Consider the following 25,372-nt stretch of genomic DNA (forward strand, 5'->3'; position numbering starts at 1 on the left):
ATATATATATATATATATATATATATATATATATATATTCACAACATTTTCACACACATATATATATATATATATATCTCAATCAGACCTGAATGAATGAGTAGTTACTCTCACTGCCCCAGTCAGTCGGCAGGGGGCTGTACCTTCACATTCAAACCAACACAAAGAAATCAAACAGGCTTCATCGCGCTTTGCTCATTTTCGTAGTTTGATGCTCGCAAATACCGAGTTGTCCGATTTCAGTTAATAATCTGTAGCTAATTATTATCCTTTTGGAAATCTTGTTGCGTAGCAGAAACCACGACGATCTTACAGTCGCGCATTTCTCTGGTTTTTGTGGAGTTTTCGCCGGCATAAGAAAACAAACGGTAGGTTTTCCTTTTCGCCAGTTTCTTGTTCGAATTTTCCCGTTCTACCTTAAATGGTGCAGCAGTTACTACAACGCCCGAGCCGCCAGAATGGAACTGCTGCACCATTTAAGGTGGAACGGAAAACACGGGAAAGCTTCATTAACTAACTTAACCTAGCTAGCATAGCAGTATAGCTTTAGCTTACCGGCGCCGACTTTAACCTCCCGCACTTCGTTTTCTGACTTGGTTGCTGTAAAACACACGCAGGCGTCTGCCGTGTGAGTTAATAAACTTGTTTAAGACATTTGAAGCACTTTCCGCCCCGGGAACCTTACAAAATTGGTATTTGGCGATGCTAGACGTGCTAATGCTACTAGCTTAGCTAGGTTAACATAACCTAGCTCCTTTAGTACCAGTGGTCCCTCGCAGGTTTCTCAGCCCAGGTGGGTTTTTCCCGTAAAATATTTACCACAGAATATTTTGTGGGGATAGACAGGTTAGTTTAGTGATCGGACTTTCTGTAATGTTGTTCTTTTTAGGTCTTGGTTGTTTTCCTTTCCCTTTAATCATGTTGTAACGCTAAGCTAAGGTAATTGTTTCCATACATTGTTTTAAATTGTTTTCTGAAATGCTTTTAATGACCAATCCCCTTAATTTGACTTAGATTTGGTTTGAGGTTTTAGGCCGAAAGCTGAATATATCCAGGTTTGTGGTCTAGATAACGTGGAATAGCTCGAAGCGAGCACATGGCCGGGAAATAGCTGGTGGTTAAGTGAGCTTCGCAATTCAGGATGGAAGGATTTTATTTACATTCACAACAGAATTGGAGTAGCTGCTTATTCAGCTCATTCATCAGGAAACGAGTAATGCATAGATGATAAACAATGGGCATTATAGATGATGCAATATAATAATGCAATCTAATGATCTAGTAACAGTAAATATACGTAGCATTAGAGTAATGGACATATCAAACATACATTGCCTGTATGACCCATATATGTCTAATGCATATGTCCAGTATATAGATTGTACATTTGTTTGATACAAATGTCTAAAAAAAAATCTAAATGAAATACACCAGCAGCATTTGTAGCATAAAAATGCAGATATAAGTAATATATGCCATCCATATATAAATAATGTTTTCTGTCATATTGTTATTGTCAGTGTATGTATGCATATACTGATATATGGCCAAAATGTATATCTTATATTTGAAAATGGCCAAATTCAAATAAGCTGGCTGTCAATATGTGACAACTATAATTAGGATGTAAGGGAAGTCCATATATGCTAATGCATGTCCTATTTGTGAAATCTTTATTTTGCCATGCATCATATTTCTGTATCAAGTGACTAAATAATACTTGGCACTCCAATGAAAACCTGAACTACAGACGGTGGTTTGCAGTATTTCAGATTAAAACCACTCATCACCGTTGCCTGCTTTTGTACGCTTGAAATTATTTAACATTTCACACGTTTGGCTAAAGTGGTTCTATCTACTTACTTTTTTTCTTCAGAGAAATTCCATTGAGCATGGCAGATGGAGAGGGCTTTGTGGTGCGAGTAAGGGGTTTGCCTTGGTCCTGCTCCACAGATGAGGTGCAGAGGTTCTTCTCAGGTCAGTTGAAATCGAAACACGTTGTGTTAATGCTTAGCATTTACATTGAAAGCAGGCTAAAGAGACTCCATGTTGTTACAGAATGCAAAATCGCAAGCAACGGCACAAGCATACATTTCACATACACAAGGGAAGGACGGCCCAGCGGAGAGGCGTTTGTTGAGTTTGAAAGTGAGGACGATCTGAAAATTGCTCTCAAGAAGGATCGGGAGACCATGGGACACCGCTACGTGGAAGGTGAGTGGTGGGACTGAGTTTTGGGGAGAGGGAATGGCTGTGGCCAATAACTGATTGATTCATCTCTGGTTCTCTGGTTTCAGTTTTCAAATCCAACAATGTGGAGATGGACTGGGTTTTGAAGCACACTGGCCCTAACTGCCCAGACACCGCAGGGGATGGCCTCGTTAGGCTTCGCGGTCTGCCCTTTGGCTGCAGCAAAGAGGAGATTGTCCAGTTTTTTGCAGGTATGTCCACTGTATCATAGTACTTGCAGTTTTATCCCACTTTTCATAAATGAAAAACTCACACAGTCACTCAGAATTTTAGTTTATCTGAATAAACGTATTAATTGAAATGCTCAGATGCACTGTTTCTGGACACTGAAGCAGAGTCATAGTGTCTTTAGGTTAGTTTTAAATGTAATAAATCAAGTTAAAAAGCCAAAACTCATCACAGTGGGTCACTGTTCTGTTCCTTTTTGAAAATATCATATCAATTTCTTACTTCTTATATCTTGTATATATTAATATCTTATTTTCTTTATTTGTGAAGACCTCTTTTGAAAACTCAACGTCTGGCAAAGTTCCTGTAAGGTCTCTGTTAAGACTTTTGCTTGATGTTGAGACAGGAGCAAATAGAAATCTTAGGTTACTGACTACTCTCTTATCAGTGACCCTTTTTCATTCTTTTACAATGAGTTACCATGCATAGTATATTTCACCCCATCTGGTATGTACATGTAACATCATTTCTCATTTGAAAAATCCCTTAGCAAACTATAAATTCTTGTTAATGGGCTTGTGATTTAATATGTCCCCCATTGGGGTTATCTGTCCTTGGGTTGAAGGGTTGGAAATCGTGCCAAATGGGATAACATTGCCGGTGGACTTCCAGGGGAGGAGTACGGGGGAGGCCTTCGTGCAGTTTGCTTCACAGGATATAGCTGAAAAGGCTCTAAAGAAACACAAGGAAAGAATAGGGCACAGGTGGGGATGGTTGGTTGGTTGGCTGGATAAGTTGCTTTTCTTATGGTGTACACCTCTCAACAAATATGCACTGCAGAAATGGCAAGACATTCTCTCAAACTATTAGCAGTAACAATCACACATAGCTTTCAGAAGATGAGGCCCAGTTCCCACAAAGCCATTAAGTGGCCATGCTATCCTCCATTATTAGTGCTGAGTGAGCCATTGAAAGAGACTTACTGGAAATTGTATTAGTGAAAGGTAACCATTCATGGACTACTTGGCTGAAGAAATTAGCCTGTAGATAATATATCCTTGCATTGCCGTCAAACTGTGAAGTTGTTTGGGGGTTATTGAAATGTCTGTTACAGCTGTATATGAACATGTTTGGAAGACATCATTTCAAAACCCAACTTCTTTAGCCTGCAGCCATGCATGTGTTCAGTTAAATGTCCAATAAAATCTCGAAGGCTAGAACGAGGAATATGGCCACTCAGCACTAAGTTTGATGTGGTAGGGATCTCTCTGGCCTATTTCTTTACCACACTGACGACTTCAGATCATGAGGACCCGTTAACACAGGTAAAACTGAGTCAGACATGATGGACTGAAGTCTCTTCCTGCCATGCTCTCTGTACTCTCTGTATGACAGGGTGACAAGAATGTATCTCACGGTTACGGTAATGCAGCTGATTGCCATAAGAAAAGTTGAATGAGGGTTGAATGAGACTCTTAAATGTAAGGTTCAATTTTTGTTTTTTTGTTTTCTTTATCACAAAAAAGTCAGTGAACGGAGTCATTGCCAGTTATTCAGTGCTCAAGTTGTTAGGGTGTATTATTTTGTTCAGAGGACCATATTAGCGGTCCGTTTTCTGTGCACGCAGCAATGCTCTGTTGCCTCCGGTCTGGACCCTGGTTCCATCACTGTGCCTTGGTCCTCATAGGTATATAGAGATTTTCAAGAGCAGCCGCGCCGAGGTGCGCACCCACTACGAACCCCAGCGTAAGGTGATGGGCATGCAGAGACCGGGCCCCTATGACCGGCCGGGCGGTGGCCGTGGGTATAACAGCATGGGCCGTGGGGTCTCGTTTGAACGTGTGCGACGCGGTGGATATGGAGGGGGTATGTGAATTTTATTCTATTCTATTGTATTTAAATTCTATTGTATTTATTTAAAATGATTACTTGTTGTTGCATTCAATACTAAAAGCATTCAGTTTACAAAATTGAGAGAAGTGCACGTTTGAGGTTTCATGCATAACTCGGATCCCCTGTTTGGTTGTGTTGCCAGCACTCAGATAAAGCCAAGTTCTTCTGCATGTTGAGTGCATAATTTAGTAACCTCTTTCTCACTGTTACTGTTCTTACTTTCTGTGTTGCAGATGGTCGATACGGGGATGGAGGTTCCTCTTTTCAGAGCACAACAGGGCATTGCGTGCACATGAGAGGTCTTCCCTACAGAGCCACAGAGACGGACATATACAATGTGAGTTCTTGCGTACACACACATCAGCAGTGAGAGAGGTTTATACAAACCTTTATATCTTCTGCTCAGTGTGCATTTAAGTATTGAGTCGTTTAGTTTGACTGTGGGTGTGGGGGGTGTATGACGTTAAAAGGTTGCTGGTCATCTGCTTTGAAAAATTTGTAAATGTGTCATCTGAACAACTTGTTGATGATCTTAAATGTGCTGTCTTGGTCCAATTTGCAGTTCTTCTCCCCACTGAACCCGGTGCGAGTGCACATGGAGATTGGCCCTGACGGGAGAGTGACGGGCGAGGCTGATGTGGAGTTTGCTACGCATGAAGATGCTGTGGCTGCCATGTCAAAAGACAAAGCTAACATGCGTAAGTACATAGCTCCTCTAGAGGATTAAGATACAGGGGAAGCCTATTTAAACAGTCTTTACACAAGGCTGCAGTTTTCACTTTTTTAGGTACACTTACAATGTAGCTATGCTGATTTTATCAGGAATCTCTACCAAATAGGTCACAGATTTCACCTAGAACCCAGAGTCCACCACAGTTTAGTGTGAGACCATACATTTGTTTAACTCTCCTGCGAATTGCCATTTTTATCATTGATCATTCATTGTCATCTCAATACATGATGTCTAACTGAACTTTTCTAAGCGTATTGTGGATATCTATACTCAAAGAACGCTGTCCAGTCACACATTAGTTATCCCTGTTTAATTGAATTCACTGTCTGAAATCTTGAATAAAGTTCTTTGTGTTTAATTATATAGCCTGTTTAAAATAAATGTTTTTTGGTCTGTTAAACTGTAAATGAGTATCAGGTGCAGCAGTGATGCTGTGATTTTTTTTTTTTTTAAAGAAGCAGTATGTAAGATTTGGTGGCATCTAACAATGATGTTGCAGATTGCAGCTAACTGAATACCCCTCCTGTTCCAAGTATTGGTTCTCCGGTGGCTGTCGGGTTTTCTGACGTTGCCTGTCGTGATTTTCTTTTTGCTTCTTCGTATTTTTGATTATCTTTGATGACGAGGATTTACAGTTCTTTTTGTTTTCTTAGGCTAAATAATAGTGATCAAACCAAAAATATTCAGTCAGGACTGTTTTTTTTGGTCTGCTTATGAAGGGATTTCATATGGTCTTTAAATCTGTACCTTCAGTTTCCTGTCCTGTGTTTTATATTTAGTGGTATTTAAATGACATGTTGTAATTAATTGGCAACCTAATGTCATTCATACCAGTGAGCCATAATTAAAGACTGTAGTGACACTTAAATTTTTGTCTTGCAGAGCACCGTTATGTTGAACTGTTCCTGAACTCAACAGCAGGGGGTGGAAGCGGTGGATACGGAGGTCAGATGATGGGGGCAATGGGTTAGTCTCATGGTTTTTTGTCATTTTGACAAAATGAATGTTTTTTGAGTAACGTTTCCATAACTTGCTATCTCTGCATTGTACCTTCAGGGAACCAGTCATCCTATGGGCACAGCAGTCAGCAAATGAGCTCAGGATACAGCGGCGGCTACAGCAACCAGAGCAGCATGGGGGGGTACAGTGATTACAGTGAGTGTCAGCTCTGCTGTACATGAGTGTAACAGGGGAATGATTTGTTTTGTAGCTGTATGTATGTATAAAGAGGGAACCCAGATGATATCAAGGTCTTGCTCATCAGGTTAAAAGACTAAACTGCACTTTCACCTTTTGTGGCGAGCACTTCAGAGTTGTTATATGCATCGCAGTGGTGTAAGCAAAAAATTCTATTTATAAACTTGTATAGCTCTACAGTGCAAACAAAATTCTAACATTTTTTCCTACATGCAGTTTTTTTTTTTATTTCAACAGTGTGTGCAGCTGGATGTGAATACTGTAATATCTACAGGTCATGATAGGAAAATTAGCTTAATGGTTTATTGTGCACAGCACAGGATAAACTAACCTGCAAATATGTCAAGTATCACGGTTTTTAGAACTGCTGTTTAGTCGTGTCTTTTGCCTTTGCTGAAGTCTCAGTGAATGTAAATGGTATGTGATTAGTTTGTTTTACCGTTATACCATTATAAGTCAGTACTGCATTGTCACATTCAAGTTAGGAGTCTTGATTTCACTCTCTGCCATTTAAAATTACGACCATAATGGATACTAAGCAAAACAGCCAGCAGCTAAACCGCCGTCTTATACAACAGAAAAATCTCCCGAATGCTGTGTTTAATTTAAGCACATTGAGAGGTTGACGTTAAAGGAGAACTGAAGTTTCAAACTCAACAGAAGGCCGACCTCGCGTTTAAAAAAACTAGTTACTGACACAATAACTCCACTGAGTAAAAGTTAAGTACTGTCCAGAATTTTACAGCATTTGGTGTAAATGTCCAGGCTAAATTGTTGGAAGATTTTCTCATTATTTTCCACTGTGTTCAGTTTTTTCTTTATCATGGTCAGCTCTAACTAGGTGCATGGTAGTCTACAGAAGCAAGCACAGCTCAGCTATGTTCCCACATTCCATCTGCAGAAACAGCAGAAAAGGATAATGCCTAGTTACATACTTGTGCTTTAAAAAAAAAACATCGTTCTGTGCCTCTGTGCAGGATGTAACACAGTGATATTACATGACCAACGGCGTGTGCAGTCATGTAACTGTTGCCATTCTGATTATCTAAGAGAACTTTATGAGCAGCAAACTTACACAACAAAGCCATAACTTTAAGTATCTTGCATCTGGGTGATGTTGGGGAAAAATATGTGGGGTTTCAGGTGGGTCTCCACATGCTGCTTATAAGTCATTATCCAGATAATAGAAGCAGAATCATAACATGGGTTGTTTACAAATGTAAAGAACCATCTAAAGAACTACACCACTAATGTATGGATCAGTTTGCCCTCCCACATTTTTTTTTCTTTGAAAAGTATTATGAATATAACTGAGAATGTTCTACTTTTTTCATCATCTGATTGTCCTCTGAATGTGTGTGGTGTTGAACTCACTGGTCCTAAAGTGCGTATTTCTCCCTCCTGTCAGGTAATCAGGGCGGAATGGGCAGCAGTTACTATGGAGGAGGCAGCCGAGGCTCGATGGGAATGAACGGACTGAACAGCAGCATGGGTGGCGGCTGGGGCATGTAGCTTTTGCCACATAGCAGATTTAAGCCTGTGTGGTGAATGACGAGTGACCAGCATTAAGCATTCTCCTGTTTTTGTCGTTTCCAGTTTTCCTTTGCTTTGGGGCTGGTTTAGTGAATTTTTTTTTTATTTTTATTAATGTTCTCCTATTTTTACTTCATTTGAATATTACAAAGAGAACCATGACAAATTGGACTCACCTGAACATTTTCTCCCTGTTTTGGTCTTAATATTGAAATTTCTGCACATTGCGTACGTTAAGAAAGTGGAGAGGTGCCTGTAACCCAGTTTAGATGTTTTTATATGCACAAATGTGACCGTTCCTCGTCTTTTGGAAAAAAAAATGTTTTGTTTTACAGTGAAAAGCTGAAGCTCTGTACTGTTGTGAAGCATGTTTGCAGGAGCACAGAGGGAGGTGCAGCTGTGGCTTTAGATGCATGTGGTAATTGTGTTCGGTAGCTTGCTCTTCTCCCTCTGTTATCGAGTTTTTGGGTGTGGGGTTTTTTTTTTTGTTTTTTTTGGTAGTGTGGTGCACAGAACGGATTATTGTTCGAGTTTTCCTTCTTCACACATGGACTGATTTTGCTGGCGCAGTGTTTATTAAAATCTACAGTTCTAAAAAAAATCCAGATGTTTTAAACATGATTGCAACTTTCTAAACAGTGTAGAAAACTGTTGCATGGGCTACAACAGGAAAAGATCATACATTCTAAAATAGGCTTTTGTACTTACAGGTTTTGTTTAAAAAAATGTTTTTAATGTTTTTGTTGATAGCAGTAAACATGTGCAAGTGTGAACATGTTAGAACAGCCTGGAACCAGTTGCAGTCATCTCCATATCAGCCTTTCCTGCTGTTTTGTGTACCAAGGACAAATTAAAGAATGAAAGCCTTTGTTTAAACTTTGCATCATTCATTTAAGTTTTATAGTTGGTCCCATGTTCTGAAATATAACTAAATGAAGCATATTGGCATGCACAAAAGTACGCTCATAGTAAAACATGTACAATGAAGTCTTTATAACGATTCAGCCTGCATGTAGTAAGATGAGTATTAATGTCTGCCTGTACAATCATCGGTCTAATCAAAGCTGCCTTCTGTAAGATTCTTACTGTAACTTTTTGCTATTGCAGCTTCTCAGATTCAAACAACTCTTAAACGTCCAGAAGAACGTTTAAACAAGAGGAATCAGCTTCAAACGTGTGTTTTAATAGTGTTGCATGTAGTAGGCAGTGTTTCAAATCTTACAGAACACAGCTTTAAAAATAAGAAAAGCACTTTATTCTTCACAATTAGAAAAGAGGAAACATGATTGAAAGCACTTGACATTCTTAAACAGTTCTTAAACCCTGGCAGGCTACAATGAAGTGTTCAAACATTTCAGTTGTTAGTACTCTCCCTAAAATGGAGATTAACAAGGGGGGATACAACAAATCATAGCAGACGCTGTGCAATAGAATATTCTTTAAAAATGATCACATTCTCCATGTAGAAGAAATTACTTTGCATATAATTCTGCAATTACTGTAGCGCCTGCTGGCTAAAAAAGTCTCAGACAAACGGAAGCCGATAGCCCCATAAAATGCTAATGCATATATTAATCTTGTTAGTCTCAAAATACCACAAATCACCAAAAGCAGTTGTGCTGCACACGATCATTTTCATTTCAGGAGGCCGTGCGATGTCAAGAGCTGGTGGAGCTCCTCTGAAGAAGCAGCGAGTGACAGATGTCGCAGACGCGGACTGGTTTGGGGTACGACGGCAGAGCCAGTTCGTTGCTGGAACAGCTGTTGCAGTAGATATCCCCACAGTTTCTACAATGGTGCTAAAAGAGAGGATGCAACCGTTAAGATAAGCTCTTTTGGAGCTGAATTAGTTTTACAATTTTGACTATCTTTTATTAACAGGGTTGATCTGGCTGAAGGCTTTCATTCCAATCATGCAGAAGCCTGAAAGAGTTTGGTTCAGTCCTTAAAACAGCTAATTAACTACATGAAGTATGTTTTAAAGTATTAATGATTATGAACGAGGTTTGTCATTTTACTCCAGTATGAATCTTTTTTCTGGTGTGATAGTCGCAACTGGGGTCATTTTTATCCAGTATAAATCTAAAGCATGTGGTTTTTACAGTCTGAATGTCTTGAACTGTGGATCAATGTGTACATTTTACACTGGTGGTAACAGAGTGACTTTAATGCAGTGTGAATCTGCAGTAAGTGTGTGGTTTTTAGTCTGATTGAAGGAAAAAAAAAAAAAGAAAAAAAAAAAAATCACTCCATGATTGTTACTGAGTTTTTACACTCTGAAAGCCAGAATTGTAAAGTTAAATGAATCCAGTATAAATCTGCATTGCGTTGTTTTTACAGCTGACAATAATATTCGCGGAGTGATTTTAATCCAGTATGAATCTGTAGTGTGTGTAGTTTTTACAGTCTGACAGTAATAACTGTGGAGTGGATGATGCTTAATTGGCTAAACCTGGAGCTCCCTGATCCAATCAACCTCTCTCTAATGGAGCAATAAAACCTACTGTTACCAATGTTATTGTATGGTGTAGATCTGACATGAGCATCCAAGCCAGCAATCTGCCAATCAAATCCTATACATTACTTACCCCCTCTAGTAAAACTATTTCAGCTCCAGTAGTGGTTTAGACACACAGTTTGAAAGGAGACCTGAATGTGAACATATAGGGCTAAATAACAGCGTTGCTTACTTTCCTGCGAGATATGGAGAATTCTTTTTGGCACTGTTTACACTGTGTGGCTTCATCATCTTTCAGCCAGGCGTGACCCTGAAGAGATGGAAAACATTGTGAGGAAAACAGAAGACTGCCACAACTGCAAAAATCCAACCTCATCTAAGCTCTGATGTCTAAGACAGTATTCACTGCCCAGCAAACTGGACTGCTTGCCAAAATATTAATAACTGGTATGCACCAGTATATTGGTATACCAGTTGAGCTCAACGCAGAAACCGGCAATACAGAGTTTACGCATTTATTTTCTATCTAGTTGCCATGAATTGTACATCGTTATCATTAGACCTGTTCTGTTTTTGATTTACATCAAAAAATACCAGTGGCATTCTTGAACAGGAGATTGCTGAATCATATTGACTTTCCTGGTCTGTGAAGTAGTACAGATATAGCTCAAATGTGGTTGATTTCGATGCATCTTCATTTGCGTAGAATTATGAAATTATAACCACAATGAAACAAAAAAAGCAAACCAACAGTTTTGTAACTGAGTATAACTGAAGCAGTTATGCTGTTTTGCCTTACCTTCAAAGCTTTGTTGACTTCTTTAAAGTCCTCCATTTTCAGTTTGGATCTGGAAGCAACAGCACAGCATAAGTGGCACAGCAAATGTGAACAGAAATTTAGAGCCATTTTTATCAGTGCATATTAGAGTATAACCGTCTGCCTTACTGGCTGAGGTGAAGGCCCATCTCTTGCAGGGCCTGCTCCTGCTCCTCACACAGCTGCTGCAGCTGCTTCTTCTCCTGCCGCAGATCCAGCAGCTCCTGTTGAAACCAAATCAGTTATACCAAATCAAATCCAGAACTGAGATAAGTGTGTACTAATCGAGTAATAAAGGGTGTAAGATGATCACGTTACATTACCGTGACATCAGAAACTAGTGATTAACCTTCCCATAATGGACCGACTGTTCTGCACATTTCTGCATTTGTAAATGACACAATATGTCCAAAAGTTTGTGGACACCAGCTCAACCAAAATTTTGTCTAATATCTGGGGTATTAATAGGGAGTTTGCTCCCATTTAGCTTTAACAGTCTACTCTTTTTGGGAGGCTGGAGTTTAAAACATTGCTGTGAGCATTTTATTGCTTTCAGCCACAAGAGTTAGTGAGGTCAGCTAATGATGCTGGATGACCAGTTGAAGATCATTCCAACTCATCCCAAAGGTATGAGATGGAGCTCAATCACTCCAGTTCCACTGCTCCACAGTCCAATGCTGGGGGGGCGGGGGGCTCCATACACCTCTAGTTAACACTTGGCATGGGGACCTTAGGCTCCTGTTCAGCTGCTCTGGAAAGTCCCATTCTATTGCCAATTCAACACCTGTGTCAGTAATGGGTGCATATTAAAATAGCTAAATGTAATAACTGGGGGGTGGGGTGCCACAATACTTTTGGACATATGGTGTTTGTGTCCAAAGACTTTTCATAGGAAAGTGTATATCAGTGGAACATTAAACTTGGGTTACTGCTACTGCATGGTGTCAAAAAAGCGATGATGTGCGACTGAGTCTGACCGTCTGCAGGCCCTGCAGCTGCTGCAGCTGTGTGCGTAGTTCAGTGGTGTTGTCCTGCTCACGCTGCAGCTCTCTCTGCAGACTCTGCCTCTGCTCTTTCTCTTTACTCAGCTCTGCCTCCAGTCCTGACCTGAGGAACACACAAGCATACCACAGTTCAAGAGAATAACCACAGTGTAGACAAGCCAAAGAGTCAGAACAAGGAAAGAGCAAAGCCAGCCTGGTAAAGGAACAGTACAATCATAACTGCTAACCTTATGACTATTACTATGAACAGAAATGAGTACTTACCACTAGGCAAGTATTATTAGCAACATTAGTGTTTGATAGATACAGTACCGTGAAAAGTCCTGATTTCCTCTATTTTTGCAGACTTGTTACATAGATCTTTAAACAAAATCGAATCGAAGACAAGCTAAATAAACACAAAATGCAGCTGATAAATAATTCATTTATTTATTAGGAAAAATTCATATCAACTGGCCCATTGTGTGAAAAAGAAATTGTCCTCTTAGTTATTCAATCAAAACATATTAAGCAGTTTTAGTTCATCATTGGGATCAAGCATCACTTTTTCTCATGGGTGATACAGTTGTTGCAAAACGGTTTTCTTTAAAACATGAAATGAACGTTTAAAAACTTTTGTGTCTACTTGCTCTCCTTGTCTAATTTTAGATTTTGGACGAGGTCCTGAAACCATGTAATATGAATCTGCAAAAACAGAGGAAATCAGGAGGGGGCATATACTTTTTCACACCACTGTAGACTCCTGGTACCTCAGCACGTCGAGATCGGTCAGCCGTTTCTGCAAACTGTCTACTCTCTCCTTCATCTCTGAATGCAGATCCTTCTGGCCTTGCTCCGTGTTTTTCCGTTGACTCTCAGAGTTCTGCAACCTGCAAATATAGAGTTTTACTCACACTGGCATCAAACAGGGATTAATGCTGTAAAACCTTTGCCAACACAAAGGGGTCAGCACATAATTAGCTTGATAAATAATGGACGACATTAATCAGTTCTGTCAGAGCAGGGAGAGCACCATAGTGCAGCAGCACTCCAGGATTGGAGAACCCCGCAGTAAGGATTTAGCTTTTTTTTGAGTGCAGGGCTCTGACAACGGGTTCTGAGCACAGAGAGCAAAATTCTAATCCCACTTTTAAAATTAAGGTATCTGGACAGTCCTTGAACTGGACTATAAGTGTTCACAGCAGTCCATTCCAGCATCAAAACGTCTGATGCAGCTGTGCATCATCACCATTCAGCCCTACAGTGGAAAAGAGGCTTTTGGTGATCTATAATAAACCCCTGATCCTTACCTCAGTTCCAGCTCCTGCATAGCTGTCTCCATCTGACTCATCTTCTGTTCTAACCTCACGGCCTCCTCGTCCTTCTTCTGCACCACTCTGTCAGCCTCCTTAAGTCGGCCAGCAGGAGGGGAGACAGAGAAAGAATATGGGTGTTGAAGTAATAAACACCAAAAAACATGTTCAAATAGAGGTGCTTAAGTGTTCAACCCATTATTTAATGATCAGGCCATTCATAACGAGACGCGTGATAGCAGGACAAACAAAACTCTGCAGCCCTCCTAGATCACATCTGTGCAATTTTACCAAACTGTTACTGCCATACTGAGACTCATGTTTTGCACATCAACACACCTGTGACTTGTTGAACATCTGCAGGTTGAGAGTTTTGACCTGGTCCAGCTGCTGCCGCAGAGCAGCCAGCGTGTCCTGTTTCTCATGAATGTCCTTCTCCAGCAGCTTCATGGCCACCTCCATCTCTTGCTTCAGGCCCACCTGTAGCTCCAGTTCCTTCTGCAGCTCCTGCAAGCAGAACAGACTTGTGGATCAGCAAGAACAGCCACCATGTTACTTGCATGATAGTTATTAATCATACCATCTACTTACTTAATAACTGAACATGTCTGTTATGACTTCATGCTTATAATTAAATTTAAAGTAATGTAAATGTATGCATTTATATATGTGTACTACATTGACCATTCAGCATACATCAGTCAGACTGTTCTTTATAAACTTTCAATGATCAGAACGAGTTAATTTGCAAAATACCTCACAAAGGAGCCACTAGCAGACAAATCAACTCACAGAACTTGACATGAATGTTATGGGAGATATTTTTTTTGGTTGCTAATACATTTGGGCAGCCCACTGCAATGTCCATATTGCAAGGAATGCACTAATTATGGAAGAAAAATAGTAAATAGTGGAAGAGTTTACTGACTCTGATGGAAAGATTGTGGATGGAAAAAAAACAGCAGGACTGACAGACCTGCCGGATGCGTTTCTCCTCCTTGTACTGCTTCCACACCACGTTGTACATTTCATCTAGACCCTGCCGTGATTGCCGGTAGGTCTCCAGCTCCACCTGGCTGTCCTGCAGAGTCACCTGGACAAACAGGTAGATCAAAATAGGTGTAACATATAATGTACTCTGCTAGCATCAGCAGCAGAATCCAGAGTGGGGACGGATCACAAACTTGTAATTAGCTGAACTGGACTGACCAAATTTTCTCAAAATTTATCGTCTCTTCCAAATCAAAGCCTTATGTCTACATTTCAACATGACTGTGAATCTTGACTATAGTCAGAAAGAGGTAAGCAATATGGCAAAATATAATCACAATAGTTGCATCGGAAAAAAACAATAAACATTATGAAAAACTATATGAAAAAAAATCATTTTATTCCGTTTTGTGGCTCACTTGAGTTTCTTCTCAAAAGGCTACATATCCATATGTAACCATTTTGGATACATCATACTTTTGATAAGAATAGTGTGTAACAAATATATATATGGAAAAATATTTTAATTTCTCCAATAAATGTGGCATTAATCATAATCTAGCACTGATATATGTTGTAGGTGTAAAGTACACTTCTAACCTAGTCATGACATACATGTCTTTCTTGAATCTATGTGTGCCACAATTATTGCCACCTAGATATTCTCAAGAGTGAAATCCTGAGTAAAACCTGAGAAATATATTCCTGTTCATATTTTATGTTTTTAAGTCCACCTGAGCGACTAGGGACACTTATATGCTCAGTCACGACTTCCTGTTTCACTTAAGAATTTATATAAGATGAAACATAAGTTCTCGCAGTCATTCATCATTATGAAAAAGACTGGTGAAAACAGCAGTGATGTACAACAGAAGGTTGGTGAGCTGCACAAATCAGGAAATGGCTACAAGAAAACAGGTTGAAACAGTTGAAACTGCCCGTTTCCACTATCAGATCAATAATTAAGAAGGTGAAAACAACTGGAAAGGTTAAGAATCTCCCGGCAAGAGGACGCATGTCTACACTGACGCCATGCACAATGAGGAGGATGGATCAAGTGGACAAAAAAAATCTCCAAGGACCACAGATGGGGAATTGCAGACATGAGTTAGCTCTTGGGGTCAGAAGGTTTCCCAAACCACAGTCAAACACTGCATACGGAGACACTCCAGCCAAAATGAAAGACGTACACATCACTACATCTGTTGAGAGCACAACTACTCACCTCTTACAGTGCTGCCACAATAGCTCAGAGACTACAACCACAAGTCGTTTGGGGTGGTTGCCTGAAGAAACTTCTGCTGGTCCAACAAACTTAAGCTTCTACAGTTTTCCAAACGTTACTGGAGCTTTCAGTAGGACCGTGATCTATGGTCAGATGAGACCAAAATAGGTTTTTGGCAACCAACATCAGAGGTGAGTATGGCTTGGACAGCCATGCAGGAAAGTACCTCATCCTCACTGGGAAATATGGTGGTGGATCTATTATAATGTGGGGCTGTTTTTCTCCCAAAGGCCCTGGATGGTTTATTCAGATACTTGGTATCACAGACTCCATCAAGTACCAGCAGAAATAAAATCAAACCCTCACTCCCTCATCCAAGTGGTTTAAACTTGACCATAACTGGGGCTGCAGGACAGTAATCCAAAGCACACCTCAAAACCGAAACAAAATGATTCACTGACCACAGAATTAAGGTTTTGCCATGGCATCAGAGCCAGTATCTTTGCAAAGTGAGGCTGCACAAAGTATTAAATACAGGTGTGCCAACAATTACGGCACACACAGATTTGAGAGAGATATTGTTACATGTTTGTCAATATGTTGAATGAAAGATCAAATCACCTCTTACAGTGCTGACACAATAGCTCTGAGAGTGAACATGTTTAAAGACTAAAGAAGCTGGACACATATTTAACGTCACTGCTAGGAATCTCAATCTCACTTCTTCAATTATTAGCCTCTACATCAGAGCATTTTTGGAGTCCCAATGGTTGTATGACATATTTAAGTAATGCACGCTGGGTGTTGTAGTGAGAGAACTCGAGTGCTGAAAGCACAAATATGATACAAAACTGCATTCTGTCAAACTGTTTAGGCGGATGGATGCAGTGCTGCGCAATAGAATACCACATAAATACTAGTGTTAGGCCCAACTGCCCCTTTAAGTGCTCATGATGATGATATACTTATCATGACATGACTTCATAATGAAGTCATAGGACATCACTCCTAAAATCAAAACAGACCTTGTGTCATGCAGTCTCAGCTTTATTCTGAGCCCTACCTCCTCTTTCCTCTGGCTAGACTGGAGGATGTTGGTGTTCTCCTGACGAAGCTGATCCTGCTCCTCCCGCAGGGCGTTGATCCTGTCTGTAGCTGCCGACAGCTGCACAGCACACATACCGTTTCAGTATTGCTAATATATGTAGATGCTAATGGTGATGAATGAAGACAACTGCTTGGGGCATCGAATCATATTGACAGAATTAATATGAGCATTCCATTAGTTTTTCACTTTGGCAAACACATGCTTGGGTGTGAAGGACACAGATGATCTGACCTCCTCTATGAGTTTACAGTTGGTTTTCTCCAGGGAATCCATCTTGGCCTGCAGGTCAGTCACTGTGCAGCTCAGGTGGCGGTTCAGCTCCTCTATGTAGTGCTTCTGGTCCAGAATCGCAGTCATTTTGGAATCACTGAAACAGGGGAGCCAAAGAAGAGCATAGATTATCATTTAAAGTCATGATGCAAATACTTTAATGCAGTGTCCCACCTTTGACCCATGGGATTTAACTTGCCCCAATGGAAAGTTGCACTAATCCCTCCCCACCTCATCATTCAATGAGAATTTATTCATGAATCAAAAACATATTATTACACTTAACAACACATATAGGATACCGTTATAAAATAAACATTAAAAAAAGGACCCACTGACCACAACACAAAAGTAAAAACTCAAAACTCATTTCTAGTTCAGAGCTAACAGGCAGTGTTATGATACGAGGGGATATGAGACCAATGGTACAAAGCATACTACATATATATCACTGCTGTTTGAACAAAACCTCTTATGTCCAAAATGGTAACTTTATAGGAGAAGGAAAAAATATAGATTTCAATGTACGTCAATGCAACTAGGCAATTTACACCACTGCGAGAAAGTTGGTGACCTCTGCGCACTACGCCCCTCAGCATCCGCTGACCCCACTCTGTCATTTTACGTGGCCGACCACTTTGTGGCTGAGTTGCTGTCGTTCCCAATCACTTCCACTTTGTTATAATACCACAGACAGTTGACTGTGGAATATTTAGTAGTGAGGAAATTTCATGATTGGACTTGCACAGGTGGCATTCTATCATGGTACCATGCTGGAAATCACTGAGCTCCTGAGAGCGACCTATTCTTTCACTAATGTTTGTAGAAGCAGTCTCCGTGGCTCTATATATATATATATATATATATATATATATATATATATATATATATATATATATATATATATATATATATATATATATATATATTCTCATTTACTCTGCAACTTTTAATAATTTTTCTAACTCCAGTTTCAGAAACTCCTGATTCTCGCTTATTTTCTTTTGACTTTCTCCTTGCTTATGCAAGAGGATTATCTTAAATCCAATCTCCTGAGGAAATATCTTCTGAAAAATGATTTAACTTGTACTTTAATCATTTAAAATATTTTTGATACATGTGCAAAATGATTATGATGTGTTCACACTAATGCAGCAAATGCACATTGCATGCCGCCTTTTACAACTGCAAAACTGAACTATTCCAGTGCCTGAGGCAAAAAACCCACACATCTGAGGAATTCAGACAATCCAGAAACACTTTTTTTTTTTAATGATAACTTTATGATTCAAGAAAACCTGAAATACAGACTATACATTTTTTCACTATCCATAATAACAGGATCCCCAAAAACAACTTAATTCCACTGGCTGTTTTAAAGGTCAACACACTATTGGGTCAAAGCACAGTAAGCCATAACTTTGATGCCGTCATTAAAAATGAACGACTGAGAAAGTTTGTGCTGCCATAGTGTGCTGCCAAATGCTGCTTTACTATTCAGCCTCATTCCGCATTTCAACTGATTTCTAGGAAGGTTTTGAAAAATGAGAAATGTTAGATGTGTCCAGAATGATGAACAAAACTACAGAAAGCTAAAATGAGTGAAAAAGCTCCAAAACACAAACAAGGTAGTAATAAATTAAAAATTAAAAATATGTGAAAAGTGTAGATCAAGTCTTGAGGTAGATGAACGGACAACAAGTGACTATGAATATGTAATTACACTTTATTATTTATTAATGATTCCTGTTTGTTCACAAAACTTAAATATGGAATAAATCATTTAAAATGTAAAATCTAAAAAAGTCTAGTTCATGATATTTCAATCTGTATTGTCTAAATTATCCAATCAAATAATAAAAAGTAAGATAAAGTAATTACAAACTTCTGAACAGTAGTGTAATGCTTGGTGTAACAGTGCTACTCACTCTTGTGTGCTCTCGGTTGTCTGTGGATCCTTTAGATACAGCGAGAAGTCGATGATGCCCACCTATGACATCGATTGACATGGTTAACAAGTGCACCCTCAATGAAACACTACCATGAAAACTGACCAAAAGCAGCAGCACGCAGAACTGTGTGACTCACCTGAGAATCCAGATCTTCCCCTTTCACACAAAGGTTGGCATCAATCACGTTCAGACCGACCAGCATACCAACGATAACGGACCCCTCTTCCTCCATTACCAGTGCTCCTGGCTCATAAAACTCACTGACACAGAGGTGGAAATACAAATATGACAGTATCGCCTACATTCATTATTACCAGCAATAAAATCTTGGAGCACTAACAGATAAAACAGGTTCAGTTCTACTGATCCTCTCACCTCAGGAGATCCCGTCTGTTTATCAGAACTTTCATATAATCTGCCACCTTTTTCTGCATGAGGGCCAAATGCAGCCATGCCCGAGCTCGCCCAAGTCCTGTCCTGTGAGACAGAAAGGAGGACATTGTTTTAACTTTCCTAGATTTCCTAGACATTTTGTTTGATTACTTCCCACTTACAGTTCATTAAAACAACCACATTTGAGGTCCTAAGAACACAAGAGTAGATATTTTATTATGATTTAAATTTGATAAAAATTCAAGTTAGTTAGAACCGATCTTCCCTCCACAAAGGAGATATATTCCTCTAGAATGTGTTCTATTGTTTTGAGAGCATTGAAAAAACTACAGAAAAACTTAGACCCTTAGATGGTTGCGGTGAGAGGAACCAGGCATTGTGATTTATACAAAGCAAATAGAGCCATTTTATTTGATCTGTGATATTGTTTTGCTTTACAACACCCTGCCTGTAACTCTCCACCTTCCATGAATTTTAAAAATACGTTTTAGGCCAAAATCTTATCTCAAAAATACCATAAAACCATATCTCAGACATCAGGCAGAGTATTTGTAATAACTTTCTGTGAGGGAGCTTTTAGAGACATCAAACTCTTCAGATGTCTGGTTCCTGAGACTTCCATTTATCCCTTTATAGCTTTTGCTGTGCTTTATGATTTGAAAATCTTTCAAAGGGCCCATATCATCGAGCAATTTCCTGTTAAAACACTGTTAGAGTTTCAAAACAGACTTTTCACTCTCCAGTCCATATATTGGATACCAGGCTGCAAAAAACAGCCATTATATGCAGCACACTTGCATATATCTGCCTATTCAGGCAAATGCAGTTCAAACCTACCCATTAGCACTGAATCAATCAATTTAAAAGCATGTTTAATTAAAGCATAAAAGAGGTTGGAAATGGTCAAGTAAAAAAGTCTTATGACTCTTAAGTGCATAGACTCACACAAACATTAGAGGTGGGTGGCAAGGAAAAACATCCAATGCAAGAAAAATCTATTAAATGGGCCCGTTAAATTTTGTCAAGGTCACAAATCACTTAAAATTCAAAGTAGGGCTATTGAAATGACAAAAAAAAATAAAACAGAACTGAATCGACATCAAAAAATAATCTCCAATGCTGTGTAAGGTCCCAGCATAACTACAGAACACTGCAGACATTTCTGGACTCCTGAAACATTTGCATAATAAAGATACACAGAAGATATCAACATGGGTGGAGGCCTTACTTGAGTCCAGGCATATCTCGTACACTTGTGGCAAGGTCAGCTGACTCGGGACACAGCTTCTCCACCAATTCCAAAGGAGCCCAGATAGATTTATTTTGGCCTATAAAGGATTTCTTCACTGCACAGAGTACAAAAGGGTTCATTTTACATGCAGATTTGAAATGCACACCCAGATTAAACATTCTTTCAAGCTTTGAAACCAAATTTCACCTTTCAATCCGTGTTTGAGGCAGTGTTCCAATACCACGAAGAACTGCTGCAGAGGTGGATACTCCGAGTCCAGCGTCCGTCCCAAGCTGAGGGAAGACTGGATCAGGACTTTTATGCTGAGCTTCATCATGCTTAATAGATTGGACCTCTCCACAGACATGGGATCCTTCATGGCTACAAAGACAAAGTGCAACAATACAGGTTCACATTCTAGCCATATATTCTTCATACACTGGGTTTATGACATACAATGCAGGTGAGTAAACTAGGAAAGCACAAAGTAAATTAACGAATTACTGGGATCTACTCAGCTTTAAAGGAATTTTTATATTTGTGAAATCTTGTATACATCTAAAGTGAGATTGAATATCACCCTCCATAGGCTTCCACTGGGAACAGAACTCTGTTTTTCACAACCACAAGTATAAAAGGTTTAACAAGACATTCTTAGGTTACTACACCAATTATGGTGTATCTTACTTGACCCAAAAATGATTTATCCTAAAACTTCATCATCTAACAGAAAATATGTTAAGCCTAATGTGTTAAGACTAAAACTGAGCATAACAAAAAGTGACAAATGAATTAACCAATCACGTTTTTATCTCCAAAGGGTGGGACAAATGTGAGAAAACTGACCTTCTGCAAGTTCTGCTCACTGACTGAGAGCAGGAGTGGCAGACTGACCAATGGGAATGCCTATGGACGCTAAGAGTAGCGGCACTCAGGAAGCTCAAGCTCAATTTCACCCAGCACTGCTTGACATTCTGTATGTCCTTTGGAAAATGATGGGGCTAAATTTCTGCACCCTATATTACTTTTAAATTACTTCACAAAAACACGAAATCTGCCTACTAATCTCCGAACAATATTTTTCTAAACACATACTATTACCCACTAAGGCAATAAGGCAAAATGTAACATCATAAAGTTTTTTTTATGATACACTATGTGTCAAGACATTATCTGATAAGTTAGAACAGACCCAATAAAAAGAATCCTATTAAAAATGAGAAATCCAGTCATTTTATTCAAAACTGCACATTCTGAACTGCATTAACTCCAATTAAACAGGACACATTATCCTGTCTTTTTCATCAAAGATACAGCTGGAAATAAGGGTGGGCGATATGGCAAAAATATGATACTTTAAGATGCATGATATGCAAGATTTACTAAGTTAGAACAGACACAACAGAGCCGGTAGTGTGGTGTAGCTACAGATAACAACAACAACAATAAGAAACCTACAACTTTAATGCTTTTTATTCACTATTTTACAAAATGCACTGATTAAATCCAATTAAACTGGCCTAATTGTGCTGACTTTGTAGTGAAACATGTCTGAAGTGCTCAGAAAATCGTGATATATCGTCATATCGCCCACCCTTAGTCAGCTTCAGGATAACTTCGGCACCATTTAAGGTGGACCGAGAAACAAGAAGCCTCGTTAGTTTGAAATGATTTTTAAGTACTGAGGATTTCCACGAAACGCTCGGAAAAGCGTATTTATCAGAATAACAATTTAAAAAAGCCATATTGCCCGGCTTTAGCTCACTATAGCTCACTTTAGCTCACTATAGCTCACTTTACAGACTGCCTGGCAAAACAAAGTGCCTCGGCAGCGGCGGGGTAAGAAGTAAACAAAGGCAGCTGGAGGTTCTCTACCAGGTCTGTGGGTGTCAGAGCTGTCGGTGAGGCTGTGAGGAGCTGAGATCTGCTCAGACCCTGAGCCGGAGCTCCTCCAACCCGACCCGTAGGTGTTCACACTGCTCAGCGTCTCCGTGGCTTTTCGAGCCAAAGACAGGATCGGCGCCGACCAAGACCCATCGGCAGGTTTGTCCCTCTGTTCACCATCTTCCTCCCTCGCTACAGAGTCCTGCTCCGCTGAGGCTGCTGCAGATTCCCCCTCTTTATCATCGATGTTTTGAACTTCACTGTTTGGGTCTTCGTCAGCCATTTTCCGCATCTAACCACATGACGGCAGGCCAGAGTAATCATTTACTGATGCGCCAGGCGATGTCAGGCTAGAGTAATCCATCAAAACATTTGGCGGGGAGAAAAAAAAAAATTAGATAATGGCACTTTAAAGTGGAACTCCATCGACTTTTCAACATTTCGGTAAAGGTTTAGTGTGTAAACAAAGTCGTAGTGGTAAACAAAGTCAGAGTGGTTTGATTTGAAATGGTTTGTTGTACAGAAACTTACTGACTTATTTCTTTACAGTGGTGGTGATGTAGCTATATAACGCTAATATAACCATTTCATTTTCTATCCAAAACAACCAGTGAACCTATACGTGTCTCTTAAGTTTTTAAATGTAGTGTTAATGATGTTAGGGATAAATCTGAAAAAAGTAAGTTTTCTGTGGGGACTATTTTGTCTAACAATCTGAGAAATCTGGTTCCTATCACCACCACTGTGAACAGTTCTGACTCAGTAGGTATCTCTTGAATGGAGCATTTCACATCAAACCACTCTGAGTGACTTGTTTATATCTCTACCATTTAATTATTTAAAAAGTTTGAAAACTTGGTAGATTTCCCCTTTAAGGTGCATCCATTGCTGACACAGGCGTTCAGATGGGCCCACACAACCAGGGACAAGGGAAGGTGTGAGTTTTTTTGATGATCTACTTCAAATACAACTTGCCATAACTATGCTAGAAATAACGGTAGATGAGAATGTACTGAAATATCTGACAAAACAAAGCACTGATGCACACCCTGCTCTCTTTCATTCTGGATTAATTCTGTACAAATGAGCTGAGTGGTGACCAATGGGCAATGGCCGCCCAGTTGCCCAAAAAATCTTAGTATTAAGATCATCTTAACCAGTAAACAGAGTGTTCACTGTAATCCATGCTCTACCAGTTAAAAGCCCTATATCCAATATTTCTTCTGGATGGTGGACATTCTGAAGTCTCTGTTGTGAAGTAATCAGGGACACACGTCATGCCCCTGTGTGCCCCAAAGCCTGCTCAAACTCTGTGAGGTTACTGGGCTGGCTGACTTTGAAGGGGGGCTAAGTAGCATTCTGCTATTAGCTCACAGTACTCTAGGAGTGTGGGAGGTGTGGCTATGCAGTGCGACTGTGCAAGGAGGCTCTTGGGAGGTGGTGTTCACAATAGGAAAGTCTTTCATGTTAAATAAGTTCCAGTTGTTTATGATATTCTGTGCCGGGCTGTGGAGTAGTTAGTACAGTCTATAAGCCTACAGTTAGGTGAAAGTGTTTGGCTAGAAGTGACCGGTCAGCTGTTTCGGCCATAGAAGCAGCGCTGAGTGGTGGTTCTCTCTTGCAACCTGTACAGTAAATGAGCATTCACTTTCCAAGTGTAATGTTTCCTGTGTCATGTTCTTCACTGATGCCAGCTTGTTTTACCAAAAACAGACATACTTCATTTTTATGTGAACGAATTAAATAGGCTGTTTTTGTTATTGTGCCTTTAACACTGTTATATATAAAAGAGCACTGTTCTCAATTCAAAAAGCAGTTCAGACTGAAACACTCCTTACAGAGCTGAAAAGTGACCTCCTGCTTTTTCTATGTATGCTCTATGTCCAGAAGAAAGTATACCATTCATTTTCTCCATTTACATTATAAGATCACCAGACACCCTCAGTCATCATCCACCTGAAAATCTCACTTTTGGGACCATTGTGGCGCAGCTATAGAAGGCATGTTTACAACACATGTAACAATAGTTAAACTGTTCATTTTGGCAAGAGTGCTTCTTCACATGTTGTGAAATTGACAAAGGAAGAAACAGGAAAGGCCATGCCTTTGCTGCAAGAAGCACTTTTTACTCAACACACCAGCAGAAAGGCCCAAACAGAGCACTGTAATGGTGTGGTAGACCACCATTAGCCACCAGCTTCGCCCTGACAGTGACCAACCCAACACAAATACACACATAATAACCCTGGTCCCCAACACAGAGCAATACAAGTAACCTAAACTAACAAACAACAACATTTACAACATCAAGTACCTTTGTCGGACGGCGCGTACATTCCATGAGCCATTGTGTGTGGCCGTCTGCATAGCCACGCCTCCAGAGTCTTTCAGAGCCAGTGCCAGCCAATAGCAGGTTACTACAGTATGTAAATATTTAAATTATTTGTAAATATTTCAAAGACATGCTTCAAACATTTAAGAACTTTTTGTCTCTTAGAATTAAACAGGCTGTTTTTGTTACTGTGTCTTTAGGAGTGACACTCCCAGTGATTGGCTGCAGTCAGTTAGCTGTAGACTGAGGGTGTGGATATATGTAAATGCACTGGTTTCACAAAAACTGTCCAAATCAAAACAGGCCTGTTATTAGATGTGGTTGCACAAACAGAATTTTCATACACACACTTAAGAGCATGAGGCCTGAGAGGACACAGAGATTCATGACATCTTCACTAGGTGGCAGCATTTCTGCATGTACTGCAGCTTAATAACATACCTCTGTTCTTTTACAGATGTATAGTGTGTCTGTCTGCTCTGCGATGGACTGGCAGCCTGTCCAGGGTGTATCCTGCCTTCCGCCCAATGACAGCTGGGATAGGCTCCAGCATGCCCACATGACCCAGGAGGATAAGCGGGTTAGATGATGTATGTGTTTGTACATAAATACTTAATCCTTGGTCTCCCTGCTGATCTGTGT

General features: G+C 39.9%; 2 protein-coding genes across 5 annotated transcripts; one reads left to right on the forward strand and one right to left on the reverse strand.

Annotated features, from left to right (window-relative positions):
- Positions 1-149: 149 nt before the first annotated feature.
- On the forward strand, positions 150-8,650 carry hnrnph1 (heterogeneous nuclear ribonucleoprotein H1). 4 transcript variants are annotated; one of them, XM_017691996.2, is made up of 11 exons: positions 150-368; positions 1,877-1,977; positions 2,059-2,214; positions 2,298-2,441; positions 3,044-3,182; positions 4,106-4,284; positions 4,545-4,648; positions 4,874-5,009; positions 5,927-6,010; positions 6,101-6,199; positions 7,646-8,650. In XM_017691996.2, exons 2-11 carry the CDS (start codon positions 1,893-1,895, stop codon positions 7,651-7,653), a joined length of 1,134 nt encoding a protein of 377 aa, XP_017547485.1. In that variant the 5' UTR covers positions 150-368; positions 1,877-1,892; the 3' UTR covers positions 7,654-8,650. The 4 variants fall into 4 exon arrangements, with proteins under 4 accessions (XP_017547485.1, XP_017547483.1, XP_037396462.1 ...); XM_017691994.2 differs by having other exon boundaries at positions 7,650-8,650; XM_037540565.1 differs by having other exon boundaries at positions 5,927-5,989.
- Positions 8,651-8,747: 97 nt separating this feature from the next.
- Positions 8,748-24,795, reverse strand: rufy1 (RUN and FYVE domain containing 1). Its single transcript, XM_017691993.2, has 18 exons — positions 24,713-24,795; positions 22,390-22,748; positions 20,722-20,895; positions 20,512-20,629; positions 19,266-19,367; positions 19,027-19,150; positions 18,867-18,928; positions 16,900-17,035; positions 16,624-16,725; positions 14,322-14,438; positions 13,685-13,852; positions 13,343-13,440; positions 12,803-12,922; positions 12,027-12,156; positions 11,179-11,273; positions 11,032-11,080; positions 10,465-10,542; positions 8,748-9,573 (listed from the first exon to the last, which is right to left on the reverse strand). Exons 2-18 carry the CDS (start codon positions 22,688-22,690, stop codon positions 9,433-9,435), a joined length of 2,115 nt encoding a protein of 704 aa, XP_017547482.1. The 5' UTR covers positions 22,691-22,748; positions 24,713-24,795; the 3' UTR covers positions 8,748-9,432.
- Between the last annotated feature and the right edge of the window lie 577 nt (positions 24,796-25,372).

Source organism: Pygocentrus nattereri, chromosome 8 (genome assembly GCF_015220715.1).
Source record: "Pygocentrus nattereri isolate fPygNat1 chromosome 8, fPygNat1.pri, whole genome shotgun sequence".
Lineage (NCBI taxonomy): Eukaryota > Metazoa > Chordata > Actinopteri > Characiformes > Serrasalmidae > Pygocentrus > Pygocentrus nattereri.